The 18,257-nt window shown below is 41.3% G+C and overlaps 1 protein-coding gene across 1 annotated transcript in view; it reads left to right on the forward strand.

Annotated features, from left to right (window-relative positions):
• Positions 1 to 18,257, forward strand: part of LDLRAD3 (low density lipoprotein receptor class A domain containing 3) — a 123,082-nt gene that overhangs the window by 41,358 nt on the left and 63,467 nt on the right. The window contains exon 3 of the mRNA XM_067296302.1: positions 17,986 to 18,111. Within this exon, the coding sequence (XP_067152403.1) occupies positions 17,986 to 18,111 (126 nt within the window). The remainder of the gene's footprint in view (positions 1 to 17,985; positions 18,112 to 18,257) is intronic.

Below are 18,257 nucleotides of genomic sequence, written 5' to 3' on the forward strand. Positions count from 1 at the left end.
GCAGCAAAATTGGAGTCCTTTGTTTTCCACTGAGATGTTACTTTGCATTAGCTGAGCTGTTGATAGTTGAGACAAAGCTGTAAGAGCTGCATTAGCAGTATGAGATGGCTGAGTTCCTAGTGCGTTACTAGCCTGAGCGGTATGTTAAGCTGCTTTGTCTGTGGCTCCTCACTGACTAGCTAGTTCACTTTTAAAGACTTTAGCCTTGCGTTAAAGTGTTTGTGTGTGAATAGGATTTTGGCTACAGGATTCAGATTGTGCTGCAGACTGACATTTCTGTGAAGACAAGTGTGCTGTGTTTTGGCATGCCCACCAAGGAAGTTTTGCACACATTTGTGCTGTCAGGTGCAAAGTCGTCTTCTCCCTTTTTGGGTTGCCTTGCAGTCGAACATGGATGTCCAGGAACATCATGCTCAATTCCGTTACTGTAGAATGTCATCCTGTCTGTGCCCCTCCAAATGTGAAAACTTGCAACTCAGATGTTCTGGTTCTCATTTTATGCAGCCCATGTGTGAAAATCGCTGCTCTTGTGTTCTGAGAAACTTGAGGACAGCTTAGCATTGTATAACACCCACTGCAGTTCATGTCCGTGCAAGGATGAGGAAGAAGTGAGATGTGAAGAAGGAATTAAAGCAGAATTACCCTCAACTTGTCTATTCATGATTTATCTCTTCTGTCTGTTTTTTTTTTTTCCTTTTTCCGACTCCTGCTTTTCAGGATCTTCTCTGTTAACAGTGTCGTTTTGCTTGTCCGTGTCGTTCTCCCCCACCCCGTCTTCACAGAATCACAGAATGGTTGAGGTTGGAAGGGACCTCTGGAGATCATCTAGTCCAACCCCCCTGCTCAAGCAGGGTCACCTAGAGCACATTGCACAGGATCTCATCCAGGCGGGTTTTGAATATCTCCAGAGAAGGAGACTCCACAACCTCTCTGGGCAACCTGTGCCAGTGCTCTGTCACCCTCACAGTGAAGAAGTTTTTCCTCATGTTCAGATGGAACATTTGTCAGAATTTGTACCATCTGTCATATTCCTTGCTTCCTCTTTGCCCTGACTGGTGATCAGTTTAACACTTCCTGTGCTGCACAGAACGTTTCACATAGGCTTGTTTTCTGTCATGGCAATGTGGTGACATAAAAATTTTATCCTGTTTTGCTTTGGGGAGGAGGGATGAGAAAAGGCATAAGAGGGAGGGAGGAACCTGAGACAGTGACTTGTCTGAGAACTGTTTCTCCTAGAAGGAGAGCATCTCATTGGCTTTTCTTCCAAGCCACTAATTGAGCTTGAAAAGGAATTAATTGACCATAGCAGTGTAAATGCTTCATGAGTATTTCCAATTCTTGATAGTTTGAGTAACCTACTATTTTCAGTCCATCTCTCAAAATGGAGAACCCTTTTGTAGTTGCTTCCCCTGGCTCTGCTGGTTCTTGTTTGTCAGACTGTTAATTAGCCTGTGAATCTGTCATGCTGTTTTTGTAATGTTAGTGGGCTTTTAACTACTACTTCTGCTCATTAGCTGTGTAGATGATTTGTAAGGAATGCTGAGGCTCCTCTTGGCCAGTGCAGAATTTTTACCAACCAGACTTTGCTGTGAAGCTTGTAGCTGTTGATTTTTGCAGCTCCTGAATCCTGCTCTGTTTATATATGTGGGGGGTATTGTTTGCACTGTTCAAGATGGAAACTGCATACCGTTAGCCACCCCACATCCTCAGGCTGTTAGCAGAAATGGAAGATCCAAAATGACAAAAAATAGAGAACCTGAAGAAAAAGAGCCTAAAAATGTGTGTGTGTATGTTTCAAAATATTTTGAAGTAAATAGATTATCTTTGATACGGACATTTATACCTTCTGGCATCTTTCTTTAGGGCCAAAACATACTTCCCACAGATGGAGGGATTCTTTCCTTGAGATTTGGGAGCAGGATGATGTTCTTAAGCTCATAATGTCCTCTCATCTTATTTCCTCTTTTCTTTGCTCTTTTGTACATCTTTGTATTAGATTATTACAGAAAGAACAATGTGAACACCGAGTAAGGCTTTTGTCAGCTAATGAGCAACAGCTAGTGGAGAGATGGCATGTTGCTGCCTTTGTCAGCTAACAAGCAGCAGATGGTGCAGAGCCGGAGCATGGCACATCATCCGTGCTAAGTGCTTGGCCTGACAGGAGCCAGAATTACAGACATACCAAATACCAGAACTCTAGACACTCCTTCATCACTCTTCAAGAGTCCTTTCTTTCATGTCAAGTTTGTGTGCTTGGCTATGAGCAAACAATGGCACACAGTGACCAGCCATGCTAATCCGAGGGTTAAAGAGTGTAGGCTGTGGGCTGGAAAATATCTTATACAAGAATTGCTATCCCCAGGGACAGCATGCTCTTATGTTAAGAGCTTCTGTATCTCACATGTTTCCATTTCCAGTTGCCACTATTGCTCATTCAGCCCAGAATATAAAGGTAAACTGGTTTCTGAATCAATGATAAAGGCTCTGTAATGGGAACGTATAGAAAGCTAACCAAGCAACAGGGCATCAGTGATGCTCATAAGAATGCACTGCCTGCATGCTGTTCTGCACCGGCTATCAAGTGCTGACCTCTGTAGGAACATCTGGAATTAAAGTAGTAAAAAGCTCAGTTCATCACCCTGTCAGCAGATCTCACTCTGACAGTTTCAGACAGCAGATGTGCTGAGTAGCAGGGATTAGAGTCTTTATGTGCAAATGCTCCTCCATGAGGGAAAATGTTTTCATTAAATGAAAAGCTTCCTGAAAATTGGTGGATTTTGACTAGCATTCCCCAGGCAGGTGTTGAAGTAGCTTGCCAAGCAGGCTTCCACTGAAGGTCAGCTTAGCCTCTTGCCTAGTTGCAAACACCCAGCTCCTCAGACACGTGCTTGCTGGGACCCCCTTGTACTTAGGACTGGCAGGTTCTTGATGTCTGCAACCCTGGGTTGCATTCAGCACAGGATGGTGAGCCAAGCTTTAGCAGAGTTCCAAGCCAGCAGACTAAGTTTCATAGCCGTGAAGGCCAGTACTCGAATTTGGCAGTCTGGGAAGCCAACTAAATCCAGATGCCCAGCCAATCTGGTAAGAACATTTCTGGCTCTGTATCAGGGAACTGAAGCCCCTGGGGTATGCACTGAAGCCACGGTGCTTGTGGCTTTCTGGGTTTTGGTGACCAATACCCTACTACTGTGGAATGTAAAATAAGTAAATACTACTGTAGAATGAAACTGTTGGTTATTGCTGTGGGGTGTTGTGGGTTTGTTTTTTGGTTTGGGTTTTGGGGGAATTTTTTGTTTTGAGAGAGTATTAGTAGGCAGCAAACATGCTTCTTGGCCTATTTGTTTTCTTATGGTTTTTGCCATGCTTCTATTCTCATTCCAGGAAAGCGAGGTGGTGGAGTTGCTCTTTATGTGAGAGAGCAACTGGAATGTATTGAGCTGTGCCTAGGGGTGGATGAAGAGCGAGTCGAGAGCTTATGGGTAAGGATTAAAGGGCAGGCTAGCATGGGTGACACTGTTGTGGGTGTTTACTACAGGCCACCTGATCAGGAAGAGGAAGTCGATGAGGCCTTCTACAGACAGCTGAATGGCAGAGCTCAGAGAGTTGTGATCAGTGGCACAGAGTCTAGCTGGAGGCCTGTAGCTAGCGGTGTCCCCCAGGGGTCAGTACTGGGTCCAGTCTTGTTCAACTTTTTCATCAGTGACCTGGAGGAAGGGACAGAGTGCACCCTCAGCAAGTTTGCCAATGATACAAAACTGGGAGGAGTGGCTGATACACCAGAGGGCTGTGCTGCCATTCAGAGAGACCTGGACAGGCTGGAGAGGTGGTCGGAGAGGAACCTCCTGAAGTTCAACAAAGGCAAGTGCAGGGTCCTGCACCTGGGGAGGAATAACCCCATGCACCAGTACAGTTTGGGGGTTGACCTGCTGGAAAGCAGCTCTGCGGAGAAGGACCTGGGAGTGCTGGTGGACACCAAGTTAAGCATGAGGCAGCAATGTGCCCTTGTGGCCAAGAAGGCCAATGGTATCCTGGGGTGCATGAGGAAGAGTGTTGCCAGCAGGTCGAGGGAGGTGATCCTCCCCCTCTACTCAGCCCTGGTGAAGCCACATCTGGAGTACTGCGTCCAGTTCTGGGCTCCCCAGTACAAGAGGGATGTGGCACTACTGGAGCAAGTCCAGTGGAGGGCTACCAAGATGATTAGGGGACTGGAGCATCTCTCATGAGGAAAGGCTGAGAGAGCTGGGCCTGTTTAGCCTGGAGAAGAGAAGGCTGAGAGGAGATCTTATCAATGTGTACAAGTATCTGAAGGGAGGGTGTCGAGAGGATGGGACCAGACTCTTTTCAGTGGTGCCGAGCGACGGGACGCGAGGCAACGGGCACAAACTGAAACACAGATGCTTCCATCTGAACATGAGGAAAAACTTTTTCACTGTGAGGGTGACAGAGCACTGGAAGAGGTTGCCCCGAGAGGTGGTGGAGTCTCCTTCTCTGGAGATATTCAAAACCCACCTGGACGCGATCCTGTGCAATGTGCTCTAGGTGACCCTGCTTGAGCAGGGGGGTTGGACTAGATGATCTCCAGAGGTCCCTTCCAACCTCAGCGATTCTGTGATTCTGTGATTCTTGTAAGCATCCTTAACTGTCTTTAGCAGGCTAATAGAGCAGTACTTGAGATCGCTCTGTAATTGTTTGATCAATGCTGATATGTTGGCATATAAATCCTTCATTTCCTCTTTTCCTATGCATCTCTTAACTATATTCTTGTTTTTCCCCTCAAGAGCTTGAGTTGTGTGTGTTTATATATAATGTTGAAAATGCCCTTTTTCTTGTGTTCCATTCTACATCTATTTTTTCTATGTTCGGTATATTTTCAGTTCCACCTAATCTGTCCAAATGCACATAGCATTTTATGTGAATGCTTCATAGTCTCAGAAGACTTTATAAAACTCCTTGTGGTGTCTATTCTGAAGTGGCATGAGGGTATGCCAGATAAACTTGCATCATTCATACCTCTGTGTGTCTCAACACTTGCTTAGTCTTTGTTGACCCTGCACTGGTGGGGAATTAGGCTGCATTAGCAATACATTGTAGTTTGGAAATGCTGCCCACAGTAACCATTTTCAAGTTTTCCCCAAGGTTTCCTGCATATTTTTGTTCCATCGCCAATTTAAAAAACACCTACCAGAGAAATGTTTACTGCTCCCTCTGGTGTTCACTTGCAACAGGTTTTACTGCTTGACACTTTAAGAGAGTCCACAGGAAAGTGTTTATAGAAAACTATTGTACACAGTGTGGATGAGATGTAAAGAGAGTCTTTATAAAAATGCTAAATGAAATTCACACTTGGTAATTAAGACTGGGTTTCCTGGATTGTGTGATGAATCTTTTCCTGTGCTCTGAAACCTTTCAGTTGAAAAATTGAAACTCTTGCAGAACAAAGGCAGGTTCCTTCTGTTTTCATCTGTAAACTGTTACTTCAGATGCACGTTGACTGACTTAGTTACATCCACAGTTTCTACAAAAGAGGTAGTTCATGAGGAACTGTATATATTAAAACTTTAACAACATGGGAGGAGTGAAAATTTTTTAAGAAAAAGAAAAAGCCCACTGGAACCCAGCCTGGCTGATCAAGTTGCTCTGTCCTTGGAGAAGCCCCTGAGTACAAGAACTCCTATGCTAGCAGGAAGGAAAGGAGGAGGATCGATTGGGGACTGAACCAGCCTCAAGCAGAAGTCATGCCTAGAAGCCTCAGATGAGGTTTGTCAGGCTGCCTTGTCCTGCACTCTTCACTGATGGGAGGTAGATTTAAGAGAGGACTTGTTGCTTCCCCGCTAAGAAAAAGGTTCATGAGGTTTGCCTTTGAGGTTAGGATCATGCTTCAAGTCTGCTCTACAGGAAGATCGCAAACTGGAGTTATATTGAGGCACATTATGTACTCATGCTTTTTCCCTGTGTAAGTCACAAAATTAAAATGGAGTGACAGATCAAGCTCACTAATGAACAGTCATCTACCCAAATCTGCTTTCTGGTGATGATCTGTTTTTAGATGTTTGTCCTCATCTCTCCTTAGACTTTGCTGTGAGAGCAGTCAGATTCATGGCTCCCACATTGCTAAGTAACCAGATCTTCTAGCTGTGTAAAAAGACAGTGAGTAAAGGTCCTGTAGAGACAGCAGGCTCTGCAATCTCTTTTTTTAATGGCCGCTTATTACCATAGTACAATTATTATAGCTGAAGTTATTTTGTTTGGGTTTGGCTACTCTGCAGAGTCAGTCTAATGAATAGCTTTCATGAGGAGCAACAAAGGGCACAAAATAACTCTGGCTGCTATCCTTTTAAATACTAGGCTTTAGGATAGACAAGCAGAGCTCAGTGCACTGAAGAATGAGATGCAGTATTTTGTTAATCAGAAATGCCTGCCCAATTCAGTAGTAACATCAGTAAGCTCTAGGGATTGTCTAAACTAGCTGAGATCTAGAAATACGGCACAAGGCCAAGACCCTTGATAGGACTAATCCTACCCATCTGTAAAGATTACTGACTTTGCATTGTTTAATGTGTCATTGGCCAAAAATAATGATTCTTAAAGCATCAGTTAGCCTTAGTTAATACCAGTCTCTAATGCCATAGAGGGTGAGGGGAACATGATATTTTCAAAATACACATTCAGATCACTGGAATTAAGATCCAGGGTTGCATATCTGTAGCCGTTTCTTGGACTGCCCATCAGAAGTAAAGGTGGGGTTATTTCATCTGTTGCGTTGTGTTGCTGCTAGCCGGCTGCAGTTTTAGCTTTCAGAAATTTCCAGTGCTGGTTTTTGATAAGTTTGGATTCTCTCTAGCTAGCTAACAGCCCATAATAGAGCTAAATAGCTGTGCGGTGTGTGCTGCTTGTTTTTTCCAAACTATGGTGAGCTTTGCCAGTGATGAATACATGTAATGAAGTGATTTAGGACCTTGTCACTTACAATAATGGAATTTCAGCATCAAAATCTCTTTTCTACTTTTGGGGATTTTATTTTATGCATCTAACATCATACAAAAATATTGGAGCTGAGCTTGTGCTCTTCTGTTCTTCAAAACTATACCCAGTACTTCAGGAAGTGCTGAGTGGCTGTGACATGGATCATGGTACAAACTGGAGGTTTAGGTGGCTGTGAACTTAGGTCATTGTGTGCTGATTCAGAGATGAGCACAGGCCCTTGCTGCATAAGGTTGTGTCCAAAGACAACTGAATGGTTGGTGCACATAACTGAGGAAGCAAACGAATACTGACTCGTTTCATAGAATGAATGTGATCTGGTGGATAAGCATGGAGGATGACCACACAAGCACAAGGAGCAACATAAAGGCATAGAGAATATAAAAGCAATGTATTAAAGTAACTACTGTAATTATAGCAACTTCAAGACTTCAGAACTCTGTATCTCTGCTAAAATCTATTTGAAATGGTTGAGGTGTGGGCCTTAGGTTTTTTTTTGAGCATGATCTGGGAATTTAGCTCTCCGTTTATGTACAGGACTAACAGTCTACCTTTGTGGTTTCCCACGCTAAATTGCATCTCAATCTGGTGTATTCCAAATGCCTGTGAAGAAGGTGCAAGTCTATAATGGAAACTGTAAGTAGGTTTTTTTTTTTTTTTTTCTTGACTACTTATGTCTTTTTTGAATATACGGAAGGACAAAATGTAAGAGTAAGGCCAGAACTAAGAAAGAGATAAGCATGTTCCCAAAGCTTGCATACTGGAAGGCTATGCCAATAAAAATAGCTGCAGTCAAAGTGGATTTTGTGTATTTATATTTCTTGAGTAGCCATTGTCATGTACTAGGATTCCAGGCTGCCAGCTGTTGTGCAAACAACAATCTTACCAAACTGTTCAAAAACAATCTTTAATTGTCCAGTAGTTATTTATAACCCAGTAATAATTTTTGAAAAAGGTTATTGAAACTAATGTATAGCTCTTTTGCATTTTTTTAAATCTTTTCCTAGATAACTAGAATTTGCAGCAGGAAGTTAGGAGTCTCTATAAAAAATAGTTCTATATACACCTATAGAAGGCCTCTGGACTCTTACTCACAGCTTACTAAGTGCTTTAAAGTCTTCTGTTTTTCTTGGGGCTTCTTGTTATCTCCTGGTTGTCCTGGAATACTGTAGATGGTGTGTTAGAGCATCAAGCAACAAATAACTTTCAGATACATCTCCAGGTTCCCAGAAGCTGGAGAAAAGTTGTGAAGTTCCTGGAAAGAAACCTAAGGCAATCTTCAAAGGGAGACCACAAGTGTTGCTGAACCTTTGTCTGCGAGTCATCAGTATGTCATATCACCATTGCTTAGCTTCTAGTATTTCATGCAGAGTGTATGCTTGAAAGTTGAGAAGCTTTACTAATAATATAGTAAAGCTATACTTTTAGCTCTATTGTATCTGATCTTTCAGGAAGGCTAGAGCTGTGTCCGAACTGTAAAGCTGCCTGTAAAGCCTTGCCTCCTTGATCAGTGCATTGCAGGTATCAGTCCTGCTTGCCTATTTCCTTTGGAAGACCAAAAATCAAGCTCAAATGACTGATCAGGTTGCTTAGTTTGAACCTCCACCTCGGGCTGCTTCACTGGAACAAAAGGGCTTGTATCTGTGAGGGCTCAGTAGGGGACTGAACCCTGACTGCAGGAACAGGGAAGGACTCTGTTTTGTTTTGGGGAATCAAGCTCAACAGGTCAGACTTTTAAATCAACAGTGCTCTGTTTAGTCTGCTCAGAGGCTAGCTTATGCAAGTCTGTCCATTACATTATAGTAATGCTCTGAGGGTCTGGCAGTACTTCATAGTTACTAATTACTCTTGTACTTACCTGGGATATGCATCTTGCAGAAGTAGAAGTGGTAATACCAAGATCTAGAGTGTCTTGTCAGGTGCTGGACAGCAATTCTCTGGCAAAGTTAAAAGAAAATCCAGATCTCCTGGCCTGTAATCTGTTTGCAGCATAAGACTAGCTTTTCCGTTAAGTTGTTTTTCTTATTAATTTCATTAATTAAGGGCTAGTTTTTCTAGCCTGTAATTTTTTCAGGCAAAACATTCTTCCTAAAGCTATTTTAGTTAAGATGCCCTCAAGAATCCAGCCTGTACTGCAGCACTCATGAAAAGTGAAGTAAAGGGGAATTGCTTCTAAAATCTCTTACTTAGCTGCCTTCAGGTATGCATTCACTGTTACAACTAGTGAGTAATCAAGTATCAAGGTTTTGATAGCATTAGTTCTGAGTAAGGGGGGTAGGTACAGTTGAGTTTACAATAAGAGCTGGAATAGAAACTGAGCTGGGAGAGGATAATGATAATCTTTGGCAAAAAGGTTTGTCAGCCACTAGTTGAAAAGCCCACTCTCCAGTGTATGAGAAGAGCTCAGAGTGCCATTTGGCCAGCAGGGTCACTGGAACATATACGTTCGTAAAGTTTTTAGCAGATTTCTTAGGTAGGTGACAAACATCAGAATTCTTAAACAAAGCTGAACATTAAGCAGTGCATGAAATGAGCATCTACATTAACTGAGAAGATGCTCTAAGCCAGCTGCTGATCTTTTTGTCACTTACTCAGATGGCTCACACACTTAGAATATCAAACTAGAATTAACTCTTGTTTCGCTCATGATTAAGCAACCACTTAGAGTAGTTATAATATGATTTATAATGAAGTGACCATGCTGAACATTTCATTTGAAGCTCAATTACAAAAATTTACACATGATTAAGGGTGAGTGCAATAGCAACTTGCATTTGATAGCTCTTTATGCAAGGAGATCAAGAAAGATTGTGGTGCTAATTATTTTAATCCTCCTGCTGGTCTCCTGTAGATGGGGGTTGGTAAATAGGCCCATTTGAGAGCTTGACAATGACACACACTTAACAGTTGGATAGAATCAGTGGCAAAATAGGGAATAAAGAGATCATATAGCTACTAGCCCAGAGCAGAGTGAGGGACCGTAGTCTGTGAAACACTGATATCCTGTAAGGAGAGTTGCCCCCTACTACTGAAGTCCCTTAGGGTGAAATTCAGTTCTGCTAGTATGAATCCTGAGTAACCTGATAACTTTGAAATTGTGCTGAATTTATACAGCTGATTTAAAATTTGTCCTTTTGTATGAAATTATTATTCATATTTTTTTCTTTAATGAGCAGTGGCTTCTAAAATACTTCTTTTCGTGAGAAACTGTTTTCATGAAATATCTGACAACGTAGCTTTTTGTCCCTGTTCTCACCTGATATCTCATCTGCTTTGTGACAGTTTTGAAAGGTGCTTAGACTTCTAAAACATGAAAGATTACTTAAGGCCTTACTATTTGACAAGGAAGAAATAAAGACCACTGTCTCCTTAATACTCCAGCTATAAAGTGCTTTCTCTTTTTCCCCTTTTCAAAGGAAGCAGTTGCATCTTGGTGGAGCTGACTCCACTGGCTTTTAAAATTTATTTATTTTAGTGTTGTTCTTTCCCCCAACTGTAAATTATAGTGTAAATATTGCCCCTGTAAGTGAGTGAGGGTTTATTCCGTTGGAGGCAACCTCTTATGATCCCTATGGGGTTAATCTCACTAATTGTTAGAAAACATTACTGCCTTTCTCTAAGTTTCTTAGAGCAGTTTCCTACCAATAGCTTTCCACCAGAGAGATCTGAGTGGCTGGACAGGGAGCAGAGGCTAGAGTGTTGCAAGGGCTTTTTTAGGTGTGATGAATGCTCTGAAGTGGTTGTATTTTAGATCAAAGCTCATTAAGTTAAATAGTTGCTTTATCCTGGAGAACTTCTGGCATTATAAACTGTGTGGATTTTATGCTGGAAATAGTGCTCATTTGTTATCTATCTAAAAGAATAAAGCTAAGAGGAAGCAGAGGCAGTGAAACTTCTTGTCATTCTGCTGGAGAGCCCTGATGAGGAGATGTGTGAGCGAACAAATGATGTGTTCACATGCTGTGCTGAGACACCTGACTGACTGCAGGTAGTAATAGCTTTACCACTGGGAACTGAACTGAAAATATTGTAGGGTCAAAACAGCAATTAACTAACCAAAAAAACCCCTATTAGTATCAACTGGGTTAGGGTTTGTATCAGTTACTGAGGTGAAAGGCCCTGTACCCTGGTGCCATCCTGCTTATGCTATATAGTGTTGTAAAACTGATCCTCCTCTTAGTACATTAAAGATGAACCCTGTTTTCTGAAGAGCGGGCACAAGCGGAAAAGATGGCTACTTTCAACTCCTTCATATAGAGTCTTTATTGAAATGCTGTGCCTAGCCACACCTGCATTAAGATAAACTTGACTTACAGTGCTGTCTGGTATGCCTGTGGCATCTCAACATAAAAATTACAACAGCAGAGAAGCTTAAGGGTGTCCAGTATCAAAGTGAGGAAAATATCTATGGCTGTGCAATAATGCAGCAACTGCACACAACGGTTTCTGTTTAGAGAGTTGTTCTTGTTGTGTGCAAGTAATCAAGTTTTGATTAGCTGAATAAATCATAATTTATTGTTGGATTGAGATGTGTGGACCTGAAACAGCATACAGTTATTTTGCCTGATTGCTACCTGGAGGGGTTCTGAGGCAACAATTTGAGTTCAAAGATGCTGATACTGGAATACTGTGCAGTATACTTCCAGCTGCAGGTTGTCACAAAATGTCTGCTGTTGATCTGCTACATCATTATTCCTGTTTCCTCACTCCAAATTGCAAAATAACTGAGAAATATTTAAAAAAAAAAAAAAAAAAAAAAAGGAAAGAATTGTTTGTAGTGTTAAAAGAAGGCAATGTGCTTGTCCTAGTGGTGGCATCATGTAGGGTACCTGTTGTATGCTATATGTGCATCTGTTGCATGCAATGAGCAATGCCTGTACTAGCTCATTGAGACAAGATATGAAATGCTGGAGGTGTGGACTAGCTGGCTGAACAGTAAAGGTTCTGACAGAAAATTTCTTCCCCAAAGGTTTCACTAGCAAGACTGTTCACTGGCTCCCACAAGAGAAACTCTGTAATAAATGGTGTAAAATAAGTGTCTTCTCTAAGCATTGGCAGATAGCTCTAAAATTTTTTCTCTTTGTTATCTAAACACTAGATTAGTATCTACTTAGAGTTGCATAGCACTTTTTTTTTTTCTTCTTCTAAGAGATTGGCTGTACCATCTTGTCCTAGCTATATATCCCTTAAATCTGTAATCCACATGTGCAGTTTATTTTTATAATTCACATTTTCTTTGCTGCTCAGTTGCAGCATTCATTATGTATGGAATACAAAGCACTTCCCCATTCAAGAAGGAAACCTGTTGTAACTTTTTAATCGGTTTTAAGACCTTGTAACCAAGTCAAAAGAATGTCAGAATTCCTTTTATCCAAGGACATGTCTATATATAGTATCTGGTTTTACCCCACATATGCCAAATCTGTTTGATTCCCCAGTGTTGCTCATCTTTTTGAGAAATAATAGAATGGATTAGACTTTTTGAAAAATAGCGTTGTTTCACACTTGGTGCCCTAAAGGTAGTAATAGGCTTTTCTGTTCATGCTGTAGAGCCGTGCATGCAAGCTGCTGTTTCTTCATTGGAACATACAGCCAATCCTGTTCAGAAATTACTTTATTGGAAATTAATTTATTTTAGAGCCTTAAAAGAAGGGAGTGGGGTGATTGGTTTCTGTGTAGCATACGAAATGAAGTCACACATTCATACACAACTGCTAAAATAGTTCTCTTGAACGTAAGCAAATCTACCTGGGGGGAGTGTTTGGCAAGCGTTATACTGTGGCCAGCAGTTCTCTGCAACCAACATAGCCATTTCCTTCAGTTCTGAATTTTAAGAGATGAGGAGAACATTTTAGTGTAGAGCATAGCTAAAGGAGTGAGAGGAGGCCCCTCCAGTGCACTACTGTTCACTGGCACCTCTTTCCCCATACCATGGGAATACTGTTTTGGTTGATATAAATATAGATTCACGTTAATGCCTTAGTCCTGGATTGCTTCTGCCATTACTAGGTAACAAATGAAGAGTTGATCTGGGATGGATTTATTCTTTCTTACCATAGGTGTGCAGAGTGATTGAACGTCTGTTCGTTTCATTCTTTCTGTGTTTGCTATAGTGCTGCAATTGATTTGCCATATGGATCCAGATTAGAATCTGCTATTTGAGTAGCCCTTCTTTAGACATAGTTTTCTGAGTTGTGTGATTTCTTGTTGTATTTCAAGTGCATACTTCAGTCCTTCCCACTTCTCTCCAGCACGTGTTGTCTGTGCCTCCCTCCCTCTGTGCCTACCTGCCTCTCCCTGTCTCTCTGTCCCAGGATCTTGAGTCCTGGGCTCAGGAGGATTTGCCAGTTCCTTAAAAAGCCTTTTCTTTGGCTGGTTATAACAATAAGGCTCAATAAGGCCAGATGATCTGCATATGTCTTTCACTGTTCTTCCGGTCTTCTGTCATCTCCTAATCTCCAAGTAATTTTGGAGTACCCTGAGCCCATTTCAGCCAAGTGTGACAAAAGAATATAGGTTGCAAAGATAATGATGCCCTTGACAGCTTATCAAGACTGAAGTTACTGAGAGCGCCAAATAAGGTAGTCACTGTCAAAAAAATGTGCAGCTTTTCAGATATAGATCTACCTGAAAACTTGAGGCCTGTGCAGCAGAGGACACTATGCTGAGCAAAAGAGAGGAACTTAACAGTCATATAATGGGAGTAGGAGTTAGAGGAGCATTGTGAATGTTGCAGCAAATGACTTGAACCTGCTGCAGGCACTTATGACCCTGGTAAACGTGTCTGGTGTTTGTGGTGGTGCCAAAGACCTGAGGAAAATATCTCCAGAGGCCATTATGGAATGGGAAAGTGTGGTTCTGCTAGGGGAAAAAATGATTGTGCTTTCCATAGGAACGCTGTGAGCAATGACCAAACAACACTTCCTTGAAAACCTCAGAAGACTCTGCCAGAGGACAGCAAGGATGTCAAAACCAAAATAAAGCAGAAATTCCACAGTGGGAGAGTATCTGAAGTACTTGCAGTCAGGGGACATGGCTTGAACTAAGCCACTAGTAGTTTCTGGTCTTTCTTGCATTTATATACAGCATATAAGAAATGCATTTTGTATTTGGATTTTTAAACCTAGAAGACAGTAAGTTCTGCTTAGGAGTGAGAGTTGTTTCTACTAAACTGCACAATTGCGTTGTGACTAGTGAATCACTGTGGTGTTTGAAACATTCTTTTGTCTTTTCAGAGTATTTGACATGAATGAAAATTTGAATCGGGATTGGTTTGTGTATATAATATGCCAGTTGCAAGTATGCAGAATTGCATTTGTCTTTTGGTTCTCCTTCCTTCAAAAATCTTTACATCCAGAGAAAAAATTGACTATGTAAAAGAGAAGTTTAGAGATGATGTGAAGGTGTTTAATTTCTTGTTTGTTTTTGGTCTGTGGTTACCAGCATGGGCTCTTACAATACATAGTTACGCTAACACAAAATCCCATTGTTCTCTAGCTGCTGTTTCAAGAAGAGGAGGTAAGAAAGGGGCTGAGGAGAAAATTTTGAAATAAAGGTTGTATAGGTATAAATAATACTTCCATTAAGTCATTATCCTGATTGGTTTCTCCTTCTTTTTGATGGGATATCAGGATGCTCTGGACAGACTAAAGAATGTATTTTCCAGAATTTTAGTTTTGTTCCTGGGCACTCCAAAGGCCATTTTTCTCCAGATGTTGTGAAACATTAGGTATTGCTTGTGATTTGACTGTGGTAGCTCAAGGGAAAAGCACCAGATATGCTTTTGGCCACCTTGTCCTAGAGGCTAAGACAGCTGCGGTTGGCTGGGGAGTGTCTGTCATACCTGCAGCTGAGCAGTTGCTGCATTTGCCACCACTTGTAGCTCTGTGGTCAGAAAAGTGCAAGTACAGGACTTGTGTTGAAAGGGCCAGAAGCTTAGGTTTTGACAATTGTCAGTCTGAAGTCTGTCTGAAAGAATAAGGCTGTGGTGAGACATCGTCTGTATTAGATAATTTTAGCAATAATTAGATATTTTAGAAATAAATAATTTTGAAGCCTTAATTTGGGTGTTTTTTCGGAGATGGCAAAGGGCATCTCTGAATATGATTTGCCGGAAACCTAATAGCCTCCGAAATCCAGCCCTTTGACCATGACAGAAGCAAACTCAAAGAAATGGAATCTAGTAAATGTTAAGAGGGGCAAAACCACAGTCCCTTCCTCTTTTTCTTATTTCCTCTCCTCTTCTTGGAACTGCTCTGGCTGAAAATACATATTTAAAAAGGAAGTTATCCAGAGACAGTCATTTGTCCTGGTAAATGTAAATGCAGTGCATGATTTGGAAAAGATGTTAGCATTTAGGAAAAAAAAAATCATAAAATGGGAAGTATTGGTCACCTCTTAACGTATGCATGTGGCTACCACACATTCCCAGCAGCAATTTGGCAGGCTGCTCAGCGTGTCGAATATTGGTCGAATGCTAATGTAAGCTGCTCGCTTCAAAGATGGTCTTGGAATCTGTTGCCAAAGCGTTTGTTTTGCCTCTTTCGTTTAAAGACTTGGAGTATGGCATTGCATCCGACCTCTTGGTTGCTAAATTATTTAGCTAAAATCAATCTGCCTCAAAGATCTAACACAAAACTTGTTGTTTTAAGTTGTGTAAAGAATTCCAAGGGCTCAGATGTCTTGGCTGAGGGTTTTCCACTGCTGGCATTCTTAAATGCGGCAGTTACTTCAGGATGATTTATCACCAGTCTGTCTATGAAGTAATGGTCCTTTTTTTTTTTTTCTTTCTTTCCCTGAGTGGACCTTGGATTCTCTTCAGAATAAATGGTGGCTGAGTATGTGAAATTTAGTGATACATCCATCTCATTTTATATTTCATAATCCTAACTGAAAACTACTAGTAGAATAAAGAAAAATGTGTAAGAGAGGAACTGCAGGAATTTGCTTTTGGAGGACTCTAATCAAGCAAGAGTTTACTTACTGTAGTGGCAGTTTAAAACAGCTTATATGCGGTCTGCTGAGTGATGGAAGAAGGCTTTGCTACAGCTGTGTTTAGTTTTTAACCCTGGAAGAAAGGATTCCTTCCAAATTAATGCTGAAACTGCTTATTCTCATTGGATATACCTGTTTTTATTTTGCTTTTGCTGTTTTCCCTGACTTTGTCCTCGCCTCAGAAAGCTGCCTGAATTAGCCTATCAGTATGCCGCATGGCTACATAAAGACACTGCCTGTCACTGTGATCTCCAGCTTCACACATCTCAAAATTCAGGAGTTGTAAACACATCTTGCACACTTGGTGTGGAAGTAGGAAAAACTTGCTCAGAATCTGTTAAGTTACATAGCTGGCTGCTTTTCTGCTGTTGTCCCGTCACTGCTCTGTGCATCGCTATTGCTGCGTGTTCCTCTTGCTCTCTGCACGCATCTCTGCAGTTAGCCCGTGCGCTCTCCTCTCAGAGGCTGCCTTTGCTTTCGAGGGGACTTTTTTCTGAAGAGTTCAGTATCCTGTGATACAGTGCAGAAAATGTTAGTTGCATGCTAATTTGAAAAAGGAGAAGGAAGAAAAAAAATCTAACCACATCTTGTTAAATTGTTTTTACTTTGGGGAGCTGCTTTGTTCTAGGGTGGTGATACCACAAGACTGAACTGATGCTTGCCTCGAGCTGTGTGGTGGAAGCATCTGCATTATGCTAGCTGAAGGCAGTGCTCTCTTCTTTTTGCCATGAAGAGTTGCTGTGCAATGAAGTAAAAAATGTGAAGTACTTGAATATAGAATCTCATTTTATCTTGTTGGTTAAATACATTTGGGTGCTATTGTTAGTATTTAGTGTTATGCATCATTGTGCTGGTACTATAAAACAGATGTAGTTCTTGTCCTGAAGAACTTTATAATGAAAACCAGTGGAGAGATGTACTGTAAGAGATGCAGTTTATGTAATTCGTATATTCCTGTTGCACCCAATTTTATATAAATTATTCTGAATAAAGGCAGTGTTAGTTCTAGCATTTTCTTTTGAGTTCAATTTTTTGCAGTTTCTTATGTAGGTCTCTTATGAAGGTCTCTTTATATAACTGCCTAGCTCTTACAAAGAAACTAACTCACTTCCTGCCTCTGTATTCCCCCTTTCCTTTTCCAGTTGTTTCCTGACTCTTTGTACTCCTGTCTTTGCCCAAGTTTGCCTCCAGATCCCATTCCTGTCCTGTTTTCCTAACCTGCTGCCATGTTCCTTGTCCCTGTCTACCCTGGACTCTTAATGGTTAGGCTTCCCTGAGCCAGCAAGAGGGAGCACTGGTGGGGTAAAAAAAAACAAAACAAAACAAAACAAAAAAACCCCATGCTTTTTGCTGCTATTAAGTGTTTGTGGGCTCAGCATGACAGATAGCTACAGGTTTGGAGGCACTAAGACTGGTCTTGCTAGAACTTTGCAGCTGAGGATTGACAGCAGGTCCATGGCCCTCTGGTCTGCCACGTTAGAGTCTGCTTAATCCCTTCTGTTTAGGAGTCTATCTCCTCAATTTAGAGTTGGAATGGTGACACTTATAGTTCCATACAAAGAGAGGTATTTGCTATTGTTCTCTATGACATATGAGCCTCTGTTTTAATAATTTTCCTCCAAGGCTTCTAACTTGTTTAAATTTGCGTGGATTTTTAAGGGACAGTTAGAAGTACCTCTTTGCCAAATTTAGAAGCGTGTACTCCAAAGCACTGGGGAATCTAATGCTGTTCTGAGAAGCCATTTAACTTATTTTAAGTTTGAATGTTTCAGTCATTCTGGAAATTATGTAAATTAGAAAAAAAAAAAAAACCACCAGCCCAAACAAGTGAAAACTCACAAGAAACTTGATCCATCTGAAAGCAGGTTCATGGGAAGTTTGGAACAAGCTTAATATCGGAGGTGTCAGCACTGTCTAGAATACCCTAACTTGTACTGCTACACAAGTGTCTTTAACCTTTGTAAACTGTTTTCCTAATCTTTGTCCTCTTCTGTATATATCTTCTTTTAGCAAAAGCCAAATCCAAATGTGGTGCCACGTTTTTCCCCTGTGCTAGTGGAATCCACTGCATCATTGGCCGCTTCCGGTGCAACGGCTTTGAGGACTGTCCAGATGGCAGCGATGAAGAAAACTGCAGTAAGTGCAAGTCTATTTGCGAGTGAATAAACTTTTTCTTTCATCTAAGCAGTACTAAATACAGAGGAAGCTAAAGTTAGCCTTTAGTTTTGAGTCAGATATCTTTCCCGCCACTTATCACCCAGATGATCCTTGTGCTTTTCACT

This window comes from Apteryx mantelli, chromosome 4 (genome assembly GCF_036417845.1).
Source record: "Apteryx mantelli isolate bAptMan1 chromosome 4, bAptMan1.hap1, whole genome shotgun sequence".
NCBI lineage: Eukaryota > Metazoa > Chordata > Aves > Apterygiformes > Apterygidae > Apteryx > Apteryx mantelli.